The sequence below is a fragment of the Canis lupus genome, chromosome 22, assembly GCF_011100685.1.
Source record: "Canis lupus familiaris isolate Mischka breed German Shepherd chromosome 22, alternate assembly UU_Cfam_GSD_1.0, whole genome shotgun sequence".
Taxonomy (NCBI): domain Eukaryota; kingdom Metazoa; phylum Chordata; class Mammalia; order Carnivora; family Canidae; genus Canis; species Canis lupus.
Genome location: NC_049243.1, coordinates 43,986,641 through 44,011,524, shown reverse-complemented (window position 1 = coordinate 44,011,524; position 24,884 = coordinate 43,986,641). Strand labels below are relative to the sequence as shown.

The following is a 24,884-nucleotide window of genomic DNA, read 5'->3' as shown; positions in this document are numbered from 1 at the left end:
AAGAAAAAAATATCTGGGTGACTAGATGGGAATAAAAAGTAAATGTAACAAGGAAAAACATTAAAAATACCTTGCAAAATTTGCAAGTTGGCCAACCTAATCATCTGACCAATCAAAGGTTTTTTGAGCTTGTGGGATACAGAATGATATAGTAGAAAGATTTTGACGCTTGGTTCAATTTAAAATACTCGCTTTGTCACTTATTAGCAATGTATACCAAAGGAAGTGATTTTGCCACTCAGAAACACCAAGTTGGTGGTGACTCTTGGTGCAATATTGAGCAACACACTGCTTGTTTATTGATAATTGGTTCTCAGCTTCACTTGGGCTGTGCTCTGCCTCATGGGATAGTTGCCAACATGGTGGTTGGAACATGATGGTCAAGAAGGCTTTCAAGCAGGATGGAAAAGTTGAGATTTTCAGTTTGTTACAGAGATCAATTCACAAGTAAACATTGGGTCAGGGATAACATCCCTTTAAAATTAATGAAAGCCGACATGGATGGACCTGGAGGGTATTATGCTGAGTGAAATAAGTCAATTGGAAAAGGACAAACATTATATGGTCTCATTCATTTGGGGAATATAAAAATTAGTGAAAAGGAATAAAGGGAAAGGAGTGAAAATATCAGTGAGGGTGACAAAACATGAGAGACCCCTAACTCTGGGAAATGAACAAGAGGTAGTGGAAGGGGAGATGGCGGGGGGTTGGGGTGACTGGGTGATGGGCACTGAGGGGGGCACGTGGCGGGATGAGCACTGGGTGTTATGCTATATGTTGGCAAATTGAACTCCCATAAAAAATGTTTATGGAAATATAAAAAAAGTAAAATTAATGAAAGCAAGACCACTCTCCCAATGTATTTTTTTAAATATATTTTCAGCAAGGTTATTGCCTTGTTGCCAGGATAAAGCTAAGCAAAACTTGAAATATGAAACCAAGCAGGAGGGGTTTTTCCTGTAATTTTTCTCTTTCCCTTTCCTAAAGTCTACTTACTCAATTTCAAACTTCTACTTGATGCTCTGTTTACAATTCAAAAGCTTATCCACAGGCAGAATCTGTAACTAAATATTTTGTCATTGTCACATCCTGGGAACATGTGCATTTGAACAAAAGGCTTAATAGGAAAAGAACACACATGAATTATTAAGGTGTATAGTGGGACAGGAGGATTCCTAACATGTGTTACATTATCTAGTCCTCTAATTCTGTGGGTTAGATACACTTAACTCAATTTTATAGATAAGAAACCAAAACTGAAATAGAAAGTACAGCAGGAAAATATGTGTGGGGTGTGAAAGTGTGTACGTGGGTAGCAGGTTGAACCATTGGCATGCAGGGTGAGTTGGAAAAGGACAGTTACTTTGTAAATTGCATTCTGGAAGTCTTTGACAATGTTGACCACAATTATGGAGTTGGACTCTTTCTTGATTCCATGTGGGTCTTTCTACCTCATTCTGAAGAAATTGCTACTGTCGAGAATTCTTTACCTGGTCAGTGCCTAGATTTCATAAAGAGCTAGGACGAGACAGATGCACACACTGTACTGCTCACAGCCTTTGTCTTGCAATTGAACACTTTTTCTTTCTAATGCTGGTGGCCTTCACTGGGTAATCTTAGGAAAATCAGATACCTTTCCCGTGCTGCTTTCTTTCTAAGATGCTTCCTTTCTTCTAGTTCAGTGCTTCTCAAAAGTGAGTATGGAAACTCATAAAAGTAGTAATTTACTAATTTACTTACCAGGTTATCCAAATTATTCCTGTGGGTCAATCCTATTCCTTTTGTCGCCAATGACTTCTTGATCCTTAAATATTTACTATTCTGTCTTTAATTCTGTGGGGTTTCAAATTCTTTTACCTTCTTCTCTTTCCCCTGCCTTTGCTATGGGCAAAGTGAAAATTTGGGGGATGTGAGTTTTTTTCATATCCTTCATAGTGAAGATGATTCCATTTTGACAATTGGTAAGTACAGGAAGATGAGAAACTGTTGAGTCATATCTTTGCAAATTTATCCAGAAATGTTCATCCCATCCCACCCTGTTCTAAATATTATTATTTCTACTATGAAGATAAACTATACTGTGAAGACATTCTTTAGTATTTTTCTGCACATGAAAGCAGAGAGTAGTTTAAGAACTGCATTAGATTAAATCTGCATTTATAAAATAATGATATACCACCACTGCAGTCACCATGGAATTATAGCAAAAGCAAAGAAACCAGACTGTCAACTTGAGAAATGTTTTATCTATATTTTAATCAGAAATAATATACAACAATCTTTATTTAAAGAAAAAGTTGATATGCCCAAAGTCATACCTGACAACATTAAGAATGATTTCTGAATTTTCATAGAACCCATGTAATTATATAGGCTACTAAAGTTTGCAACATAGAGAAATACTGGATATCACAGATTGCCCTGTGAATATCTCATAGAATAACAGAAGTCTAGGATGAACTCCTTCACTCAAGAAGAAACAACTTTTATTGTACCTGAAGGGTTCTGATGATAGAAACAATATTTTAAGTGATTGAAAACAATTAGCACTAAGCTAATTGAGTCCCTTTCAAAGCATCATCATTGAGCACTTCAGAGAAATCTGAGTATTTGGGAGGAAATAGCTTATTAACTTCTATCCTTTAATGACAAGAGAACACTTCAGACATTATTTCATTGATAAGACATTCCTGAACAAATAGAGGATAAAAAGGCAAATCTAGGACTTTAATACTCTGCTACTGCCTGCTTGCCTTTCTCTGTGTCTTTCTTCCATCTTTCCTACCTTTCTTCCTGCCTTCCTTGCTATTTTTTATGCCCTTCTGTGCCTTACAGCTAAAGAAATATTTTATACTCTTCAGCTGCACAGAAATGGAATTTCAGGATTCCATATTACTTGTAAAGCTTGTGTATTTTCTTTCCCATGTTTGGTAGCTGATTTATCTTGGGGGTTGATGTGTTTGAATGGGTTTTCTACATGTAGGAGAGCATTACTGGAAAAAAGTCCATGTTAACATTTCCTTTTCAAAGTGCTTTTGCATTAATATGCAGTTTTATAATTATATAGTCAATTGAATTTGTTTTTTAAATCCTAGTTTGGAGGTTTACATTACCTCTCAATAATTTTTATGCTATCCTCATGATTCTTAACTACTATTCCAGAGCTATCCTATCTTTGAACCAGAAATGTTTATAGTTTATTTAGAGACCTTTATATGCACCCATCTGATTCTACTGTAATAGGTTGTATAATACCAGACAAATTACTACAATATTTGTAAGCTTCACTTTCCTCATTGGTTCAGTGGAGGTGATAATGTTATTGGGAGGACCAAAGGAGATTGTGCATAAAAAACACTGATCACAGTGCTATGGAGAGGAAGGGCCACATAAATGTTAGCTCATTAACAGATTCTTCTCTAATACATGCAAAACACTAGACTGTTCCAAGATCACTTAAATTTATTAAAAATAACAGATTTAAGAAAAAGTCTTTGTTTTAAAGGATCAAAGCATAAGATATGACTATAAAGATGTAAGTGATATTTTAAAATATATATACTTACTTGAATGTTATCCTTTAAGTCATCTTAGAAAGTAGACACATATTCAACAATCTTACCATTGCTCAAAGCTTTATAGACTTATGGAAGACTGCAGAAACAAATTCTGAGCCATATTTTAAAAAAATCCTCAGTGTTACTGTTTTTATTTGGCTAAAAATTGAGCTCATCCTTGAGGGGTGAGGAATGTCAAATGGGATATTCCATTTATTCCGTTTGAAAAAGATTTTAAATTAAAGAGCTGTGCAAATGTCCAATGCTATGGAGTAGAGTATTAAGGAATGAATATCCTCATTGAGAATTTTAGAAAAATATGCCTCAGGCTCTTAAAGGAATCCTAAAAGCCTACATGTGTTTTAAGCTAGAGTAGCACTGTTGTGATATGTATGGTCCAAAGTGCCTACCTGGAGGTAGACAACACCAGCTTAAGGATGTAAAATTGAGTTGATTCAAAATATTGTTTATACTATTGACTTTGTTACCATTCTGCTTTTATGCCACATCTAACATTATCTCCTATAATGTTATTTAATCTGGAAACATCTTAGTCTGCTGAACTATGACCTTCAGTTTGTCTTCCAAATTCCTGTAAGGTTGGGAAAGAAGTTTTGCCAGAACAAACCAACCATGACTTGGGCAGGAGTGTCACAAATGGGTGACTTCATATTCACTGTTATTTAAATAACAAGCTGAGCTTAAAATAAAGATTAGATAAATATATGTTTAAGTTTATAATTTGTGGAGCGTGGTGGTGCAAATGAGTGTAAACCAAGTAGATCATGGAATAAATATTAAGATCTGGAATGGAAGCCTAAGAAAATGACAGCCAGACCTGGCAGGTAGAATAACACTTACAGTTTTGAGGTCTATTTAAACAGGCAATAAAATCTGATTTGGCAGTTTAAACATAGCATAGTTTAAATTGACCATTGTAAGATTATTCGGTTAATTTAAAACCCTCGAGACAACATGGTTTGATCATGTACAGTTTCCTGATTTGGAGAGATTGATTGCACCTTACAAATATTTGCTGTCAATTGAGTCCTCTTTGACTTTTCCTGAGAGATCATTTCAAATCTTTTTGATTTTTTTTTTAAAATTTCAAATTCAGCATCTCTCTTTTCAATTCTGTCCCTTTGTATTAATAATAATTTCTGGCTACTAACTGGATGTGATACTTCTTAATAAAAGCTGACTTATCTCTTTCTTCTTAAGTACAACGATAGACCGATCCTAATTGAGGTCTGCTGAGGCATCTTATCACAACTGGGAAATCAGGGACTGTGGATTAGCAGCTCTGCTTATGTGCAATAGGAAAAGAGCTAAAACACTATATGCTATATTTTCTGTATTAGTACATGTCTTAGATATTCATAGGAACCTTAGAAATGTATAGGTAGTCAATTGTTTAATATCAAGATTTAAAAAATAGCAAATAATATTTTGAGGATGGATGAATGAATATATCACGCTGCAAGTTTTCTACTAAATAATTAATGGCTTTCTTAGAGATATTCCCAGAGCAAGTGTGTGTTTGCAACATGGCTAAATCCATTAGGCAAAGACAGAGAAAAGAGCCACAATACGAAAGATGCATCTTGAATGTAATGGAACAAAGCTAAGATGTTACCAAAATACTCTGCTTAAGGTTTGTCAGTGGCTAAGTTACAGTGGATAAAATTTATCAAGCTTCCTCAATGAAATTACATGAAATGCTCCTCAACAATCTACTCTATAACTTACAGACTTCAAGTAATTTCTTCATATAGCTTGCAAAAATGGAAGAATCTCTTGACAATTCATGCATACTATTTGCCATCATTTATTTTGATTCATTTAATGGAATTCTAATTTCAGTATTTTAAGAAACACTATGTGCTGTTTTCATTGTTCTGCAAATACACTTTTAACTTAAGACATTTTTCTTTTATAAAGAAAAGGGTTTAGAATCAAAGATAGTAAAATTATAGATATACTAAATCCTTCTTATTCAAAGTTGCTTCTGTGCTTTTCACATTTGCAGGTTTAATGTGTTAGACTTTAAGAAGATTTAAGTTAGAATCCTAGAAGACGTGTTTTCAAACAGTCTATCATTTTTAGATGCTTTGTGAACATTCCCACTTGGCTTATAAGAAGTTAGTGTGACATACCTTTTCATAAATATAATTGTTGCATTCAAAAGATATCTTATTCTAATCAGATGAATATGGGAGAAATCACAACTCCAATAAGGTCAGTATATCAGGTGGAAGAGTTCAGTTACCAAAGCCAAGGAAGTAACATTACTACACCCATCAGTATAAATGCTGTAGTTTCTGTCGCTGCTGAACATCCTGCTGCAGTTGTATCTAAAGTACTACCTCCACCCGTCTGATGGATCTGCTTTACATCACTGAGGTTCATCTCCTCTGGCAACCCTGCAGAAGCAAATAAGAAAACACAGGATCATGCATGACCACCTCACCATGATGTGGCTAGAACACCTCTTCACCCCCAAATGTAGGCACTATTGTTTTATCCTAGGATTCCCTATGTGTTCACCTAACTCTAAATGGGTAATGTGAAGCAGTTAGCAGAAGCAGTTACTTCTGCTCTTCTTTTTCTTTTTTTTAAGATTTTATTTATTTATTCATGAGGGACACAGAGAAAGAGAGGCAGAGACATAGGCAGAGCGAGAAGCAGGCTCCATGCAGGGAGCCCGATGTGGGACTCAATCCTAGAACTCGGATCACACCCTGAGCCAAAGGTAGATGCTCCACCGCTGAGCCACTCAGGCATCCCACTTCTGCTCCTCTTAAATGAGAAGATGCAGGCACTTAAGTAGGAGTTCTCAATATTATTGTAAGAGCAAAGTGAAAAATCTCTCCAGCTTTTTAAAGCACTTGGAATATTTTTCTAGTGTCACTGATTAGTTAAAAAGTTAATTAAAAAGTCCTGAGGTCTTGGCGCTATTGCTTGCGTCAGAGATGTAACAATTGCAGTAACTATATGAAACTTTTCTAGTGAAAATAAAATCCTATAAGGAGAAATAGGACATTTTTTTAAAAGTAGAATTTATACAGATCCTATTTTGTTTTAGACTGAACTATGCATAGGCTCCTTATTGGAAAAATATCAAAGAATAATATTAAATGATATCCTTTATACTTATACACACCTGTGGGGACAGAGGTGTGGATATCTGTCAACAGATCAAAGAATTTGTTAATAGAATGGGAATTAATGTTAGGAATGAAGTGTTTGATTAAACAAAATAGGGCAATATCATAGACCAAGATCCAGGTACATCCTAGTTATTACTTCTTAGTGCTCTGAAAACTGACAAACTGAGGAGACCAGCTTCCAAATTATTAGGGATGAAATAATCATTTTCTGAAAAAAGTTTACCTTAGTATGATATATGTGGGGATTTACTGACTTATCATCTACTGTGTAGGATCTTCAGTGTTTTGAGACCATGTGGCCATCTGAAATATCTCATGGCATGCCACTATCACTCACAATTAATAAAGTTTAAATTCAAGTTGCTACAGCCATAAATATTGACATCGTAATTACAGTGAGATTGAAAAAAAATCCTCATATAAGGAAAAGTCAATATTTATGTAATTAGGTCAATACATATATATAACTCAGAAAGTAAGCTGTACTGCATTCAGAAATGAGAACATTAAAACGAAGCACAGCTCTACTGATCTGACATATTGATTTTACAGTCTGAGCTCTTACATTATTATTCATTGTTTGGATACCTGTTTTGCCCTTCTGTGTCATTAGGCAAGATGAATAAACTAGTGATTCTTCTTCTTTTTTTTTTTTTTATAGGGACCAGAGTGTGAATATTTTAGTCATGGTTTTATACTTCTTATTATGGCCAGAGCTTAACAAGGAGCTATGAGGACTTTAGGCAATTAAAAAATTTTTTTTCCAAGATAACTGTATAAATTTGAGCTTGAAGGGATTTACTTTTCTTTTTTAAAGCACTTTGAAGAGGTGCTTGGGTTGGATTCATGAGTAACTTTTTCTTATGCTTTTTGAGTTTCATTCATTCAGCCAGCCACTGGTCAGGGTTCAGGGGTATCCTAATGAGTGAAAATATGAAAGTAGAAAGATGTTAAATTTTATGTCTGTAAGTCAGGTGATGCCAGGTGGAATATCCCACCTTCAATCAGATGTCATTTTCACATCTGAGTGTGCTGGCTAGCCCCACAATTACTTGATGCAAAGATAGTTTTCTTAAAGGAGTTTAATTAACGAAGCTTGTAAGTTACACCAAAGCTTAACCAAAGACCCGTAAAAGAAAAAAATTAGTTTGGGAACTTATTACATTAATACGTTAAACAAAAACAGAGTAATCTTTGAGTAATCTTTTTTTTTTAAGATTTTACTTATTTATTCATGAGATACACAGAGAGAGAGAGAGAGAGAGAGAGAGAGAGAGAGGCAGGCAGAGACATAGGCAGAGGGAGAAGCAGGCTCCCTCTGGGGAGCCTGATGCGGGACTCAATCCCAGAATCCTGGAATCACAACCTGAGCCAAAGGCAGACATGCAACCACTGAGCCTCTTGGTGCCCTGAAAGATTTTATTTTTAAGTAATCTCTACACTCTTTTTATTTTTTTTTTAAAGTGGAAGCTACCATCCTCTAAGATTTCTTAACAGATTAGATCCACCTCCAGCCTCCACCCCAAGGCTCTTGAAGGGATCTTTCACTGTTGTTACGTAAGTCTCATAATTCAGGGTCTCAGGGTCCATCATCCTTAGAACTATTACACTTACTAATAACATCTATACTTCAGATGTGAAAATAATTTATTTTAGAGACAGAGAAGAAGGATGGGCAGAGGGAGAGGCAAAGAGAGAATCTCAAGCAGACTCTGGCTGATCACAGAGTCCTCCTGATGCAAGGAGCCTGAGACCCTGATCCAAGTCGAAATCACATGTCAGAGCCTAACTAAGTCACCCAGGTGCCCATTTTAGCTTCTTTTATGTCATGCATATACTGGCTTTTTTCTTGTGGCAGGGGAATGTGGGTGTTTTTCCCTCTTTGCACTTCATCTATCCACATATTTAGAAAATTGTCTTCACTGAACAGTGAAGACTATGTTCAAGAATAATTTATTCTTGGGGATCCCTGGGTGGCGCAGCGGTTTGGCGCCTGCCTTTGGCCCAGGGGCGATCCTGGAGACTTGGGATCGAATCCCACGTCGGGCTCCCGGTGCATGGAGCCTGCTTCTACCTCCGCCTATGTCTCTGCCTCTCTTTCTCTCTCTCTTTGTGTGACTATCATAAATAAATAAAAATTTAAAAAACAAACAAACAAAAAATAATAATTCTTTATTTTTAATAAGGAAAATTACATGGGCAAGAATTAATAATTTGGGCACTCACTTGCAAAGTTTACCTTCTGCTACTCCTCTGTCAGGCACCGTGCTGGAGACTGAATATACATTATGCATTTACAGGCTGCCTCTTCATATTTTGATGAGGCTTAAAAAAGCCAACAGGTGTCTTTTCTACCAATGGTGAAAATGTAGTGCAGATTTAAATGTTGGGAGTGGGACTGTAGGTCATTATTTGAATTCAACAAAGTCAAAATAATTTACCTCTAGAAATGGCATAAAAATGTCTATTGCATAGTGTGCTTTTAATAAATACCTTGAATGAATAAATTGAAGAAGGACTGTGAGTCTCACACAGTAAAATGAGTTAGGTAGAATTGTTTTCTCATCTACAGATTAGGAGCTGAAATAGTAGTCTACTCAAGGTAATGATTGTAGCTAAATCTCAGATGTGTCCCAGTCAAATGGGATTCTCTTTGATCTGAGCACCATGCTGTCTGCCACTATACAAATAAAGCATTAAACTTGCAGTCAAACATTGGTTCTGGCTGGATGGCTTGAGACATGACTTCTGTTTTATGGAACTTTGAAATGACAGCATTTTCAGTGAGAAAGGAGTTAGTCAAAATACAGTGCTGACTAATTTATTAAGTATTTGGAAAATAAGCTAGTTATTTATCCCACAGCATTCTCTAAAGTAAGTAACTATAAGACCCCCAAAGACATCACTATAAATAATGAGGATGCAGACAAATCATACAGGTTGGTTTTTAAAATTTATGTGTGGGTAGGGGAAAGCATACAGATTTTTAGGCAGACTATAAGAGTCATAGCTTTAACATCTTAAAAGAATCTCTGTGCAACATGAAAAAGTATGAGAACAAATAGCAAAGTGGAGAAAATATCACAGTGCATATTGAAGCAACATCTTTAACATAGAAAGTTCTTAAAATCCATAAGAAAAAACAAAAATCCCGATAGAAAAATGGTGAAAGGAAGTAAATGGATATTTACAAGATAAAAGGTTAATTTATCTCTAAGGAAAAGCTGAAAAGCCTTCTTTGCTAGAAAGCAAATAAATATCATTTTACACATAAGATGTCAATTACCTAATGTCCAGTGACAAAGGCAAGGGAGAGAGGAGATAACAGTTTTGCCAAGGATACAAACCTCTTTTTAGGGCATTTGCCAAAATACATAAGAATGTTTAAAATATGTTACCTTAACCTAATAATTTCACTTTTATGAGGTAAGCCTATAGGAATAATTAAGAAAATATGCATATACTTATTCACAAAATATTAATCTGTACAATTAGAATAAAAAAATAAATATTACTAGTAGTAAATTGGGTTAAGAAAACTAAGCGCATACATTATTACAAATGATTCAAAGAGTAGATTTTTATTGGTACAAAAAATTTTGATATAACTTTATACACTTTCATGATCTTTAGGGGTATTTGAAATTTGAGTCTATAGCTGCCTTTCTCTGAGGGTAGGGTATCCCTCATTAATTTTTATATTTGCCTAGTAGGCATTTGGTAATAATTATGTCAATTAATAAATTGATAATTTAAACAAATACAGAAAACTACAAAATTACAAAAAATGTTTATCTAATTCAGGTTTTCTTTCCCTCCCCATCTTTAATGAGATATAATTGACACACAACATTGTGTAAGTTTAAAGTATACAACACACGGATTTGAAATACTTAAATATTACAAATGGTTACCACTATAGTTTCAGCTAACATCTTCTCTAATGATTTAAGATGTTTAGCACATAGTTTTGTCATGCACCTGTTGGTCCTTTGTATGTCTCTTGCAAGAGGTTTATTTAGTTCCTCAAATTCAGTTTCATTCATTCATTTTACATTTTCATTCCACGGTAGTTAACATAACCAGTGTTACATTATTTAGAACTGTAATACAGTGATTCAACAATTCCATATATTACTCAGTGCTTATCAAGATAAGTGTTCTTTTAATCCCCTTGCCCTATTTCATCCATCCCTCCCCCCACCTCTCCTTTAGTAACCATGTTTGTTCTCTGTAGCTAAGAGCTTTTTTGGCTTGTTTCTCTTTTTTCCCTTTGTTCATATGTTTTGTTTCTTAAATTCCACAGATGAGTGAAATAATATGGTATTGTCTTTCTCTGACTGACTTATTTTGCTTCCGTCCATATTATTGTAAGTGGCAAGATTTTGTTCTTTTTAATGGCTGAAGAATATTCCATGGTATTTAAATATACCACATTTTCTTTATCCATTCATCTATAGATGGATACTTGGGCTACTTCCACAGTTTGCCTATTTAAATAATGCTGAAATAAATACAACGGTGCATGTACCTCTTCATATTAGTTCATATTCTTTGGGTAAATACCTGGTAGAACCACTCCTAGATCATAGGGTAGTTCTATCTTTAATTTTTTGAGGAACCTTCATACTACCTTCCACAGTAGCTGTACCAGTTTGCATTCACACCAACAGTGCACGAAGATTCCTCTTCCTCCACATCCTTGCTAACACTTGTTATTTCTTGTCTTTTTGATACTAACCATTTGACTGGTGTAAGGTGGTCTTGATTTGCATTTCTCTGATGATGAGTCATGTTGAGGATCTTTTTTGTGTCTGCTACTTTTGGAAAAATATCTGTTCATGTCCTCTGCCCATTTTTTTCTTTAAAGATTTTATTTATTCACGAGAGACACAGAGAGGCAGAGACATTGGCAGAAGGAGAAGCAAAGAGCCTGATGCAGGACTCAGTCCCAGGATCCTGGGATTATGACCTGAGCCAAAGGTAGATGCTCAACCACTGAGCCACCCAGGTGCCCCCTCTGTCCATTTTTAATTGTAGTCCATTAATTTTTGACAAGTTTATTTTTTGTTGTTGTTTTTATTGTTGAGTTATATAAGTTCTTTATATATTTTGGATACTGACCCTTTATCAGATAGGTCATTTGCAAATATCTTCTCGCACTCAGTAAACCTATTCTTTTTGCTTTGCTGGTTGTTTTCTTTTCTGTGCAGAATGTTTTTTGTTTTGATATGATCCTAATAGTTAATTTTTGCTTTTATTTCCCTTGCCTCGGGAGATGTTATCTAGAGAAATGTTGCTATGGCTGATGTTGGAGAAATTATTGCCTGTGTTCTCTTCCAGGAATTTGATGGTTTCATGTCTCACATTAGGTCTTTAGTCCATTTTGAGTTTATTTAGTATATGGTATATGGAAGTGGTCTGGTTTTATTCTGCATGTAGCTGTCCAGCTTTCCCAGTACCGTTTGTTAAAGAGACCATCTTTTCCCCCATTGCATATTCTTGTCTCCTTTGTCAAAGATTAATTGACCATGTAATTATGGGTTCATTTCTGGGTTTTCTATACTGTTTCATTCTATCCAGTACCATACTGTTTAGATTACTGTAGCTTTGTAATATAACTTAAAATCTTGAATTATGATACCTCCAATTTTATTTTTCCTTCTCAAGATTCCTTTAGCTAGTTGGGGTCTTTTGTGGCTCCCTACAAATTTTAGGATTGTTTGTTCTAGTTCTGTAACAAATGCTGTTGGCATTTTGATTGGGATTGCATTACATGTGTAGATTGCTTTGGGTAGTATGGACATTTTAACAATATTTTCTCTTCCAATCCATGACATTGAATATCTTTTTACTTTTTTTAGTCATCTTCAACTTTTATCATCAACATTTTATAATTTTTAGAATACATACCTCTCACCTCTTTGGTTAAGTTTATTCCTAGGTATTATTTTTGGTGCAGTTGTAAATGGGATTGTTTTCTTAATTTCTTTTTCTGCTGCTTCATTATTAGTGTATAGAAATGCAACAAATTTCTGTACATCGAGTTTGTATTCCGCAACCTTGCTGAATACACTTATAATTGTCATAGTTTTTTGGTAAAGTCTTTAGGGTTTTCTACATATAATATCATGTGATATGCAAATAATGAAAGTTTTGTTTCTTTTTTACCAATTTGGGTGGCTTTTCTTTCTTTTCTATTTTAATATTTTATAGATTTTATTTGTGTAATTGTGACAGAGTGAGAGAGAGAGAGAGCACTAGTAAGGAAGAGGGGCAGAGAGAAAGGGATAAGTAGGCTCCCCACTGGGCAGGGAGTCCAACATGGGGCTAAATCCCAGGACCCTGGGATCATGACCCAAGTGAAAGCAAATGCTTTACAGACTAAGCCACCCAGGCACCCCATTCTCTTTTCTCTTTTTATTGCTGTGGCTGGGACTTCAGTACTATGTTCAATAATAGTGGTGAGAGTGGACATTCCTGTTTTGTTCCTGACTTAGGAAAAACACTCTCAGCTTTTCTGCATGGAATATGATGTTAGATGTGGGTTTTTCATATAAGGCCTTGATTATGCTGAGTCTGTTCCCTCTAAATAATCTTTGTTGAGGATTTTTGATATGAATGGATATTGTAATTTGTTAAATGCTTTTTCTGCTTCAGTTGAAAGATCATATGGGTTTTATCCTTATTGATGTGATGTATCCCAATGATTTGTGAATATCGAATAACCCTTGTATCCCAGGAATAAATCCCACTCAACTATGTGAATGATTTATTTAATGTATTGTTTGATTCAGTTTGCTAATATTTTATTGAATATTTTTAAATCTATGTTCAAAATATTAGTCTATAGTTCTCTCTTTTTATGGTGTCTTTTTCTGGCTATGGTATCAGGATAATGCTGATCTCATAGACTGAATTGGGAAGCTTTCCTTCCACTTCTAGTAGAGAAGTTTGAGACTAATACATATTAACTCTTTTGGATGTTTGATAGTATTCACCTGTGAATCCTTCTGGTCCTGGACTTTTGTTTTTGGGAATGTTTTGAATTACTAATTCAACTTCATTGCTGGTAATCAGTGTTCAAATTTTCTATTTTGTCCTGATTCCGTTTTGGAAGATTATACAATTTTAAGAATTTATCCATTTCTTCAAGGTTGTTCATTTTGTTGGCATATAATTTTTCATAATATTCTCTTTTGTATTTCTGTGATGTTAGTTGTTATTGCTCCTCTTTCATTTTTGGTTTTGAGTTCTCTCTCTCTCTCTCTCTTGATGAATGTGGGTAGGGGTTTATTAATTTTGTTGATCTTTTCAAAGAACCAGCTCCTGTTTTCACTGATATGTTCTTTTTTCTTTCCTTTCTTTTTAGTTTCTATATCATTTATTTCTGCTCTAATCTTTATTATTTTCTTCCTTCTGATAGATTTGGGTTTTGTTTGTTGTTCTTTTTCTAGCTCCCTTATCTATGAAGTTAGGTTGTTTCTTTGAGATTTTTCTTGTTGCTTAAGGCAGGTATATATTGCTTTGTTGCATCCCAAAGATTCTGGATCACTGTGTTTTCATTTATCTCCAGGAATTTTTTTGATTTCCATTTTGATTTCTAGGTTGAGCCATTCAATATTTAATAGCATGTTATTTAACCTCTATGTATCTGTGGTCTTTCCAGATTTGTTGTTGTTGTTGATTTCTAGTTTCATTTTGTTGTGTCCAGAAAAGATAAGTGGCATATCTTTGATCTTTTTGAATTTGTTGAGACTTATTTTGTGACTAATCTGAAATGTATTTTGGAGAATGATCTGTACACACTTGAAAAGATGTGTATTCTGTTTTAGGATGAAATGTTCTGAAAATATCTATTATATCTGGTTCAGTGTGTCAGTCAAAGCCACTAGTTGCTTCTTGATTTTCTGTTTAGATGATCTGTGCATTGATATAAGTGGTATGTTAAAGACCCCGCTATTATTGTATTACTATTATTATGTTGTATTAGTTATCTTAGATTTGTTATTGACTATTTTATGTATTTGGGTGCTCCCATGTTTGGTGCAAAATATTTACAATTGTTATATCTTGTTGTATTGTCCCCTTAATGATGATATAGTGTCCTTCTTTGTCGCTTGTAACAGTCTTTGTTTTAACATTGATTTTGCCCGATAAAAGTTTTTCTACTTCAGATTTCTTTTCACATCCATTTGCATGATAAATGTTTCTCCATCTCTCACTTTCAATAGGCATGTGTTTTGTAGGTGGCACATAAATGGGTCTTGTTTTTTTAAATCCATTCCATCACCCAAAGTGGAGTAGTTGAGGGAGAAGAAGAGAGAGAATCTTAAGCAGACTCCATGCCAAGTGAAGAGCCCTGTGTGGGCCTCAGCCCCAGAACCCTGAAATTATGACCAGAACTGAAATCAAGAGTCAGATGCTTAACTGACTGAGCCACCCAGGATCTTCTGTTCCTTTCTTCCCTTGCTGTCTTCTCTTTATATAAACTGGTTTTCTTTAGTGATATATTTGGATTCCTTTCTTTTTGTCTTGTTCCAACTCTACACTTTGCAGGATCTCAGTCTAGGTGGCAAGTGCTTGGTCCCCTCATTTTGTCTAACTGTGTCAATTTCTCTGTGTTAGGAAATTCAGTTATGTCTCTTGCTCTGGAAAGTAGTAGGCAGGGCATGCACTTTTAACAAGGTGGTACTGGTCTCTTCTACAGGGGATGCCCAATTGCCACTGAGACTGGAGCTGACTGGGGTCACTCTGGAAAGTGTGCATGGGTGGAGTGTACATATCCTCAGTGAGAAGTGACCATCACCTGCCACCTAGACTGAGGTCCTGCAAAGTGTGCAGTTGGGAGACTCAGTGTTGGCAATGTTTGCACAGGTCTTCTTGGAGAGGGGACCTGCAGCACTGGGACAGAGGCAAGTCCTGCTAGAAGGGACAGGGCAGGATGTAAGCAAGTTAGTAGTGAATGCTGGTGTGCTGGTTCCTATAGATGTCCATGTGTTTATGATGGGGGTGGGAGAGGGAAACGGTGGTTGCCAGCTCCTTTGTTCCTGGAGAAGTCCTTTTGGGAACTCTGAGATTAGTAAATAATTCCCTTTCCTGTATGTCCCAGGTGTTTTTCAAACTGCTGTTTCTGTGCTTCTCTATTTGTCATGCTGTCTCTTTAAGGATATGGACTCAGCTTTCTATTGCCCTCTGGACTCTTCCAGAGCTGAGCCTGCTGATTTTTAGAGTTACAGGCATTAAGATCTCACTGGTTGGGGAGCCTCAGTCACCTAGTCGGTTAAGCATCAGCCTTTAGCTCAGGTCAAGCCCCACATCTGACTCCTTGCTCAGCGAGAAGATTCCTTCTCCCTCTCCCTGCCGGTCCCCCTGCTTGTGCTCTCTGTTAAATAAATAAACAAACTTCATTCATTCATTCATAAAAGAAAAAAGAGCTTTCTGCTTGTAAGAACTCACAAAATTCAGTTCCTTGATTTTTAAAGCCGAATACTATTGTCTTCACCATTCAGGCTCCTTGGTGTGATAGCCTGTTTCTCACCTCTCTCCATGTTGGTGGCTCCCTCACACCTGTGGCCAGACCCATGGTATTTAACTCCCTGCCTCTCCATCCTTTCGATCCTCTTCAATGTGGCCTCTTACTGACATTTAGTTGTGGAGTTTTTTTCTGTCAGTTTTTGGGTCATTTCCTCAGTCATTTACACTAATGTGGGACACATATTCGTGGGACAAGGTGAACTTAAGGTTCTAACACTTTGCTCTCTTCCCTGGAAGTCTCCAAACAGAAAAGTTTTAAAGTATCCAGGAAAAAGATTGCCCTTAACAGAAAGAAAAAAAATTAGATTAATTTTCAAGAGCAAAACAGATACTAGAATAAGAAAAGTTGATTCTAAAGATGAAAAGATGCAGAATTTTATACAGAGTTTAATTGTGTGGAAGAAATAAAGCTTTTCAAACAAAGAGTAAGTTTTTAACACTCCCCAAACAATTCTAAATGTGTTATTAAAGAGTATGTGTAAAAATTCAAGAAACTGAGCCAAATGAAGGAATGGGATGACATGATCAAATCAATTGGCAAACAGCTAGATTATATATTTAAGTGTGTTAGTTGAAAAAATAATAGAATGACTAGTTTAGGGGCATAAAAACAGGATATGATTGAAATACTTGTAAATGTTAAAACATTCTAAAGTGTTTGTATATTTGGGAAGAAGTGAGAAATATTAATTAACCTTAGTTGCTGTCAGGAAAATGATGTATTTAAATGTAAAAAACTCAAGACATAGCAAACAATTAATATGGGATATATATGTTTCAAATCTACTGAGAAAAGGGGGATTAATAGAATCTAGTGGAAGTGAGGAAAGAACAAACACACAAAAATGCCTGACAAATAGAAAACACAAAATCAGATGTTAGAACCGTATGCAAATAATTTAGTAATATCTAAGTGAAATGAACTAAATCAAATTAGGGAACAGACATTTGGATTTTTTAAAAATCTATCTGGCAGCACACTAAAACAAAATGATACAACAGGGGTGAGAATAAATGCTTGCCAAAATATACTACAAGTAAATAATAACCAAAAGAGAGCTGTCATCATAGGAATGAAAAAGAAAATAGATTTTAAGCATTTAAAAGGAGAAGAAAATTCATTACATAATGACAAGACAAATAATTCAACACATAATTCTGAGCCTAAATTTCCTTTAATATTCTTAAAATAAATATCAATGAAGGAAAATAATTGGATAAAGTAACAAATGGACACCTCCACAGTCAGTAGAGGATTTTAACCCCAATGTCTCAGTAATAAATGGCTCAAGCAGATGAAAATCAGTGAAGATATATATATATATATATTGATAACCAGAGTCTTTGGGGGGCCAAAAAAAAAAAAAAAAAAAAAGAACTCCCTGACCTTCTTGCCTTGGTTTCTAGTAACACTCCTTACATCTCTTTGCCCTACCTCACCAGTTCCTTCACATAGAAAGAGAACACAACACTCTGGCTAGCAATTTGGGAAGGAAAAACCAGAATATTGACCTTTTAGAGTTTTCTCTTTGGATTGGATTTACTTGCCCACAGTGAGGGTACATTCTTCCCTGTTCTTCTTCATGACATGAGCTGAGGCCAACTGTTTTTGCATGGAAGAACTATAGTTTTCTAGCTACATTTCTGACCTAATGGTAGTTCCTGGATGAGAGATCAGATATCACATATAAGCACATTCTCTAGTTTAGTTCTTAACTATAAAATAGCTGGTATTTTTATTTTTTTATGTGTGCTTATGTTTTAATTGGTTCTAACCTCAGATACTAACCTCAGATAAATGCTAACCATTATACTTATTGCACCAGCTCCAGATACAGACTTTTACAAGCTTGATGTAATAAATGAATATAGCCAGCAAGATAGAGTTACAGTAGCATAATGAACTTAATGACCAATGGGTAAACACTCTTTTAAAGCATACATAAGACATTTACAAAAGAGATTACATATCAGGCTACAAAGCAAATATCCATAAGTAATTTTAACAAAACAGGAGTTCTCTGACTATAACACAATAAAATTAAAAGCCTACAGCAAGGCTTATTTAAGGATATAAAACAAAAAGATGTATAGTATACAGAGAAATGTAGTGATAATTCTTTCACTGTGTTCTGAAATCTCATCGTGATGTCCCTTAGTGTGGGACAATTACATCTGTTGTGCTGGGAACCTAGTGGCTCTTCCTATCTAGAAACTCATGTCCTTCTGGGGAAATGTTCTTGAATTCTCTCATTGTTGATTGTCCTCCATTTTCTTTGTTGTGTTTGGAAGTCCCATTATTTGAATGTTGGATTTCTAGAAGGTGTCCTCTTGAATTCCTTTTCTAGTTTCCATCATTTTACTCTGCTTTCTGGGAAATGTCCTAAACTTAATTCTTCAGTCTTTTTGTTTAGACTTTCTTTCTTGCACTTAGATTTTAGGTTTATTAAAGTAGATGTTTTTCTTCAAAATATAGTCTTATTTTTTTGTCTTCTCAGGTCTTGTTAAGATGTCAATTACAGTATTATTTTTTTCAAAATTTTCTTCCCTCTGAAGAATGTTATTTAGCAGAAGTTATTTTTTCTGCTTGTGAATATGACTTTTTCATGTTACATATTTATTTTAGATAAGTGGTAATCCCTAATTCATGGTTATGTGCTAATATTTAAAAGTACAGAGTGAAAAACTGAATTAGAATTGTGAGCTTGAGGCTCTGTAATGATTAGAGAAGTGTGGTCTTGTTTCCATGCTTATTAGGAAATCTGCATATGACAGAAGGATAGGGAGATCAGGCTAGAAAAACAAATGCCTCTAAATTATTGGTAGCAATGTCCACTACCAATCCAGGTAATTCTCTCCATTATAACTTAATACCTTAACTCCATATTAACACATGCTTCCATGATCACCAGAGCATGGGGAATCAGGGGTGGAGAAACAAACTGGCAATTAAAAACATCCACCTGGAAGGGACACAGGTCATTTCTGCTCACTAGTTTATTGGGCAAAGCTAATCTCATGACAATCCCTAACCTCAAGGTGCAGGGATGTTTAGTCTATGTGTACAAGGGGAGAAGACTCTCCTGTGTTTGTTTCTTAAGGTAGGAAGATCTGCAAGAAGACTCTTTCAATGTCCTTCCTAAAAGTAAATCCCTGATTTCTGGGAGGATTTTGGGAGTCAAGAAGAAGAAGGTTGGGTATAGGATGTAGGTCTTAACATTCCTTAGATAGATAGACAAGATATAGATGTGTATTAGTCAATCCCCCCTCCCTTTTTTTTTTTTTTTAGAAAAATGCTCGCCTTCATCCATGTGTGGTATTCCCTATTCTAGATACCCCACAGAGATTATACCTCCTATATCATACTGATGTATGGGAGAGAATGAAGGCAGAAAGTGTGGTGGCAGGAAGGAATAAGATATTTTTTCTGATCAATCTGTCATCTTGAAGGCAACATTTCCAGGGGCAGTCCATTCTGACTTTGGGTAAGCCTGCATCTCTTCTGCCTTTTCTCACTGGTATAGTTCAGTTCCATGTCTGTTCTAGCCGGTCGGCATTCCTGCTGTAGATGCTGTTTTTGGTGATCATCCCTGATATGGTGATTATTTTCATTGAAAAGACTGAACAGTGTTTCATTTGGCCTGCAAACTTATAGGAAAACATGGCTGCTCCCTCCTCACTAATAAAAAGTGCAAAACCACCTACCGCCTAACAGAGGAATGATTGAATGTACATTAGAGGACTGGAAGGCAGGTTGTTTTGCCTTTGTGTTGCTTAATCCAGGACATATTTTCTGTATAATCTTGTAAAGCTCACTGAATGTGCTAGAAGAAGTCCTACCTAGCTATAGAGCTTTGAGGATAATTGGAAAATTGGGAATTGCTATAATTTGAGCCCTTTAAATATTTTCTTTTATTTGGACTTTTTGTTGGACCTATAATGCATATCTTTCAGATACTTGATTGGACACTGAATAAATAGATGACATTTTCACTTACTAGTTTTTGCTAAAAAGTAGCTACAGGAAGTAAAATGTGAATGCTGATGAGGAGACAACTTTTCTCCCAATGAAATGTGAAAATTAAGTTCAGACAAAATTTCCCTGTTTTACTTCAGTAAGTGAAGAATATTAAGTAGCTAATTCTTAGAGCCTAAAAATTGTCAAAATGTCTAAGAATGTTGTTCAAGAGAGATTGTGAAGCTTACTACATTTATTAAATAGAATGAATTAGTTTGGCTTGCATATCCAATTCATCATGTGTATTATAAATCAATATACTTAATATTTCAAGCTCTAAATATTTTGTATGTTATTTTTAAGAAGAAAATATATTGGCCCAGAGGCTAATATATTCTGTTTAGATATAAACAGAATACAAAGAAATAGCCATTGCCATCATCCTTGAGAAGAATGTTAGTTATTCAAAAAATATCTGCAAAACACAGCACACATGAGGACAAGTGCTTAGATTGTGGGGGATGGCTGGATCTCTGCTTGCTCTCATGGCGTTCTCAATTGGGGGTTTGAATTCAGATAGGGACTATGTAGCATTTTAAAATATGTTATTTGCTGTACTTTAGGTTGACAAGACATTATGAAAATAACAGGTGCATGGAACCTCTCAGATTGAAAGCAGGAGAATTATGTGGATGTTGAAAATTACAGCATCACCTTCCCTGACCCAGTATGGAAATTCTTCCATTCTTGCATTATATCTCTTAGAATAAATAACATCCATACTCATTCTTTTTCAAACCCACAATTCACTCTTGCCCCGGTGTTTAATTCCATGTGACATATGATAATAAAATGCATAGTTTTCCAACGACTGTAAGTTTTCAGCAATCCTGTCAGCTCTTTCTGTCCTTGTCCCTATCCATTGTCCAATTGTAAATGCTGCTGTGTTTTTACCTGAGGAATATATATATTTTCAACTTGTCATCACTCAGTTTAGGACTGTTTAAAAAATATATGTTTTTGTCACTTTTATTCGGGTTCATGTATTGATCTCATTTACTTAACTCTAATCCCCTCAAAGTCATGATCATTTGTATGTTTTCTATCTTGGATGCTCATAAGTAGCTCTTCATAGTATCCTCTATTTGGTACAAGATTTTTGAATATATGACTTACTGGAGATAAGGTTGATATATAAATAGGCATTTAGCTCTTCAATATTTTTTAAAGATTTATTTATTTTATAGGGTGGGGTGTGGAGGGGCGGAGGGAGAGAGAGTCTTAAGTAGCCTCCATGTTGAGCATAGAACCAACACAGGGCTTGATCTCATAATCCTGAGATCACAACCTGAGCCAAAACCAAGAGTTGGACACTCAATTGACTGTACCACCCAGGTGCCCTTCTTCTTCTTCTTTTTTTTTTTTTCTAATTTTTCTATTTTTTTAATAATAAATTTATTTTTTATTGGTGTTCAATTTGCCAACATACAGAATAACACCCAGTGTTCATCCCGTCAAGTGCCCCCCTCAGTGCCCGTCACCCATTCACCTCCAGCCCCCACCGTCCTCCCCTTCCACCACCCCTAGTTCGTTTCCCAGAGTTAGGAGTCTTTATGTTCTGTCTCCCTTTCTGATATTTCCCACACACTTCTTCTCCCTTCCCTTATATTCCCTTTCACTATTCTTTATATTCCCCAAATGAATGAGAACATATAATGTTTGTCCTTCTCCGATTGACTTACTTCACTCATAATACCCTCCAGTTCCATCCATGTTGAAACAAATGGTGGGTATTTGTCGTTTCTAATGGCTGAGTAATATTCCATTGTATACATAAACCACATCTTCTTTATCCATTCATCTTTCGATGGACACCGAGGCTCCTTCCACAGTTTGGCTATTGTGGCCGTTGCTGCTAGAAACATCGGGGTGCAGATGTCCCAGCGTTTCATTGCATCTGTATCTTTGGGGTAAATCCCCAACAGTGCAATTGCTGGGTCGTAGGGGGTGCCCTTCTTTTCAATTTATTTAAATTTGAGGGGCAGCCCAGGTGGTTCAGCAGTTTAGCGCCACCTTCAGTCCAGACCATGATCCTGGAGTCCAAGAATAGAGTCCTGTGTCCGGCTCCCTGCATGGAGCCTGCTTCTCCCTCTGCCTGTGTCTCTGCCTCTTTCTCTCTGTCTCTCATGAATAAATAAATACAATCTTTAAAAATAAATAAATAAATTGGAGCTGAACAGACTCCTAGAATTCAGGCTAGAAGACAGTGGAGTATGGTGGAAAGAAACTGGGTTCAAGCCCTGGAAATCTTATAAAATTCATTGTCGTTGAGATTCAGTTTCTTCATCTGTAACATTTACATAATAAAGCCTTCCCCAGAATAGATGTAAAAATTAAATAAACATGTAAACATTTTATAATTTTTTACATGGACAGAAATATGTTTATCATTTGAATTTTAGAGGTTGAGGCAAGCAAAATGAGTTGAACCGCAACATTTCCTTGGATAGTAGCCAACTGATGCAGAAATAGGATGCCAGACTCCTGATTCCCAGTCAGAGCCTGGCAAAGGGATTTGCTGCCTTAAATCAAACTACCTGCACTATATACATACATACATTCTTAAATTTCAAGTTTAGCAAAGATGATTATTTAGTTTATATACAGGTTGAGTCCCCCCTACATGGTTGGCACTTGATAAATGTTTTTGAATAAATAAATTTATGCAAAACCTGGGCCTATATAAACAGCCACAAATAAAAAACAAACCTTCAATACAACACACTCAACCTCTGCATTTTCTTGTGAAGACAGATGGTTCACCTTGCTCCCAAAGATTTTTTGACCTTGAGTTTTAGAGTGATTTTTGGTTTATAACAAAATTGAGAAAAAATTACAGAGATTTCCCATATGCCCTTTGCCCCCCACATGCATAGACTCCCTTATTATCAACATCATTCACCAGATTGTTACTTTTTTTCCGCTAAGGACAAACATATATCAACATATTATAATCGCCCAAAACTTTTACCTTAGAGGTCACTCTTGATATTATACATCCTATGGGTTTGGATAAATGTATAATGACATATATCTTTCATTATAATATCAAGATTTTTACTGCCCTAAAAATACTCTATACTCTGCCTGTTTATCTCCATCCAACACACTGCTGACTACTATTGATCTTTTCAATTGTCTCCATAGTTTTGCCTTTTCTAGAATGTCGTATTCTTGGAATTACACAGAATGTAGCATTTTCAGATTGGCTTCTTTCTCTTAGTGATATACATTTAAAGATTCTCTGTGATTTGTCATGACTGAATAACTCATTTATTTTTAGTGCTGAATAATATTCTATTGTCTGCAAGTACCAGTTTACTTATTCACCTATTGAAAGACATCTCGGTTGCTTTCAAGATCTGGCAATTATGAACGAACTTGCTATCATCATCCTTGTGTAGGTTTATATATGGGCATAAGTTTTCAACTCTTTTGGGTAAATACCAAGGAGCTTGATTGTTAGATCTTATGATAAGTGTAGGTTTAATTTTGTAAGAAACTGTCAAGCTGTCTTCCAAAGTAACTATACCATTATTCATTCTCACCAGCAACATACAAGATTTCCTGTTGCTTCACTACATGGGCATGCCTTTTCATTTTCTTGATGTTGTCCTTTTGCAGAGTAAAAGTTTTATGTATGTTTTATTTATTTATTTTAAGATTTTATTTATTTGAGACAGAGCACAAATAGTGGGGGTGGGGGAGGAGCAACAGGAGAGGGAGAAGCAGACTCCCTGCTGAGCAAGGAGCTCACCTAGGGCTCCATCCCAGGACTTCAAGATCATGACCTGAGCCCCAAAGACAGGCTTAACAGACTGAGCCACCCATGTACCCTAGTTTTATATATTTTTTAAAACATAATGCTGTGTATTAGAGTTCCAGAACTTATTCATCTTCTCACTGTAACAGAAGTTTTTAATTTTAATGTAGTTCACCCTATCAGTTTTTTCTTTTGTGGACTGTGACTTTGGTATTGCTTTTAAAGGCATTGTTCCCAGAGAATTTTAGGTAAACTAAGTTTCCTCACCCATTTCCCATGAAATTGCTTCCTGACTTGTTACAACTGCATGAGATACTTGTGCAAACAGAAATCTATTTCTTTTCAAGACCATTGAGATGTAAAAAAGGAACTTGGGTCTCGAAGTGATGGATTTTATTCTGACGAATGGTCAATTTCAACACAGAATGAGGTGAGGGGAAATATCATTTCAAAGTGCAAAATCAAGAGAGAATATGTCCTCGGAGGTGGGGTTGGAGGATATTATACAATAGAACATGAGTAAAAAGGGACCAGAGGGAAATGATTCTTCATGAGTACCTCCAAGCAGTTTTACAATATCACACTACCTCTGCATATGAGACCAAGTGTGAGCCATATGGTTCTAACGCCAACAATTCATACGTCATGAGTAGGAATGGTGACAAAGAGTATTTAAAAAAAAGATGTTAAGATATACTTTTTATTTTAAACAGTAATGTATAGTACATATACATTCTCAAAAAATTTGCACACTTCCGTTTTCTAAAATTTCCTTGCATATGTGAAGGAAAATTTCAGCAGCTTGTGCAGATAAATCTTCTAGAAGTTATCTAAATATG

At 35.6% G+C, this 24,884-nt stretch overlaps 1 protein-coding gene across 1 annotated transcript in view; it reads right to left on the bottom strand.

The window, feature by feature from the left end:
- Positions 1–2,231: 2,231 nt before the first annotated feature.
- Positions 2,232–24,884, bottom strand: part of GPC5 (glypican 5) — a 1,343,656-nt gene continuing 1,321,003 nt past the window's right edge. The window contains exon 8 of the mRNA XM_038569867.1: positions 2,232–5,980. Coding sequence (XP_038425795.1) covers positions 5,823–5,980 — 158 coding nt within the window. The 3' untranslated portion in view covers positions 2,232–5,822. The remainder of the gene's footprint in view (positions 5,981–24,884) is intronic.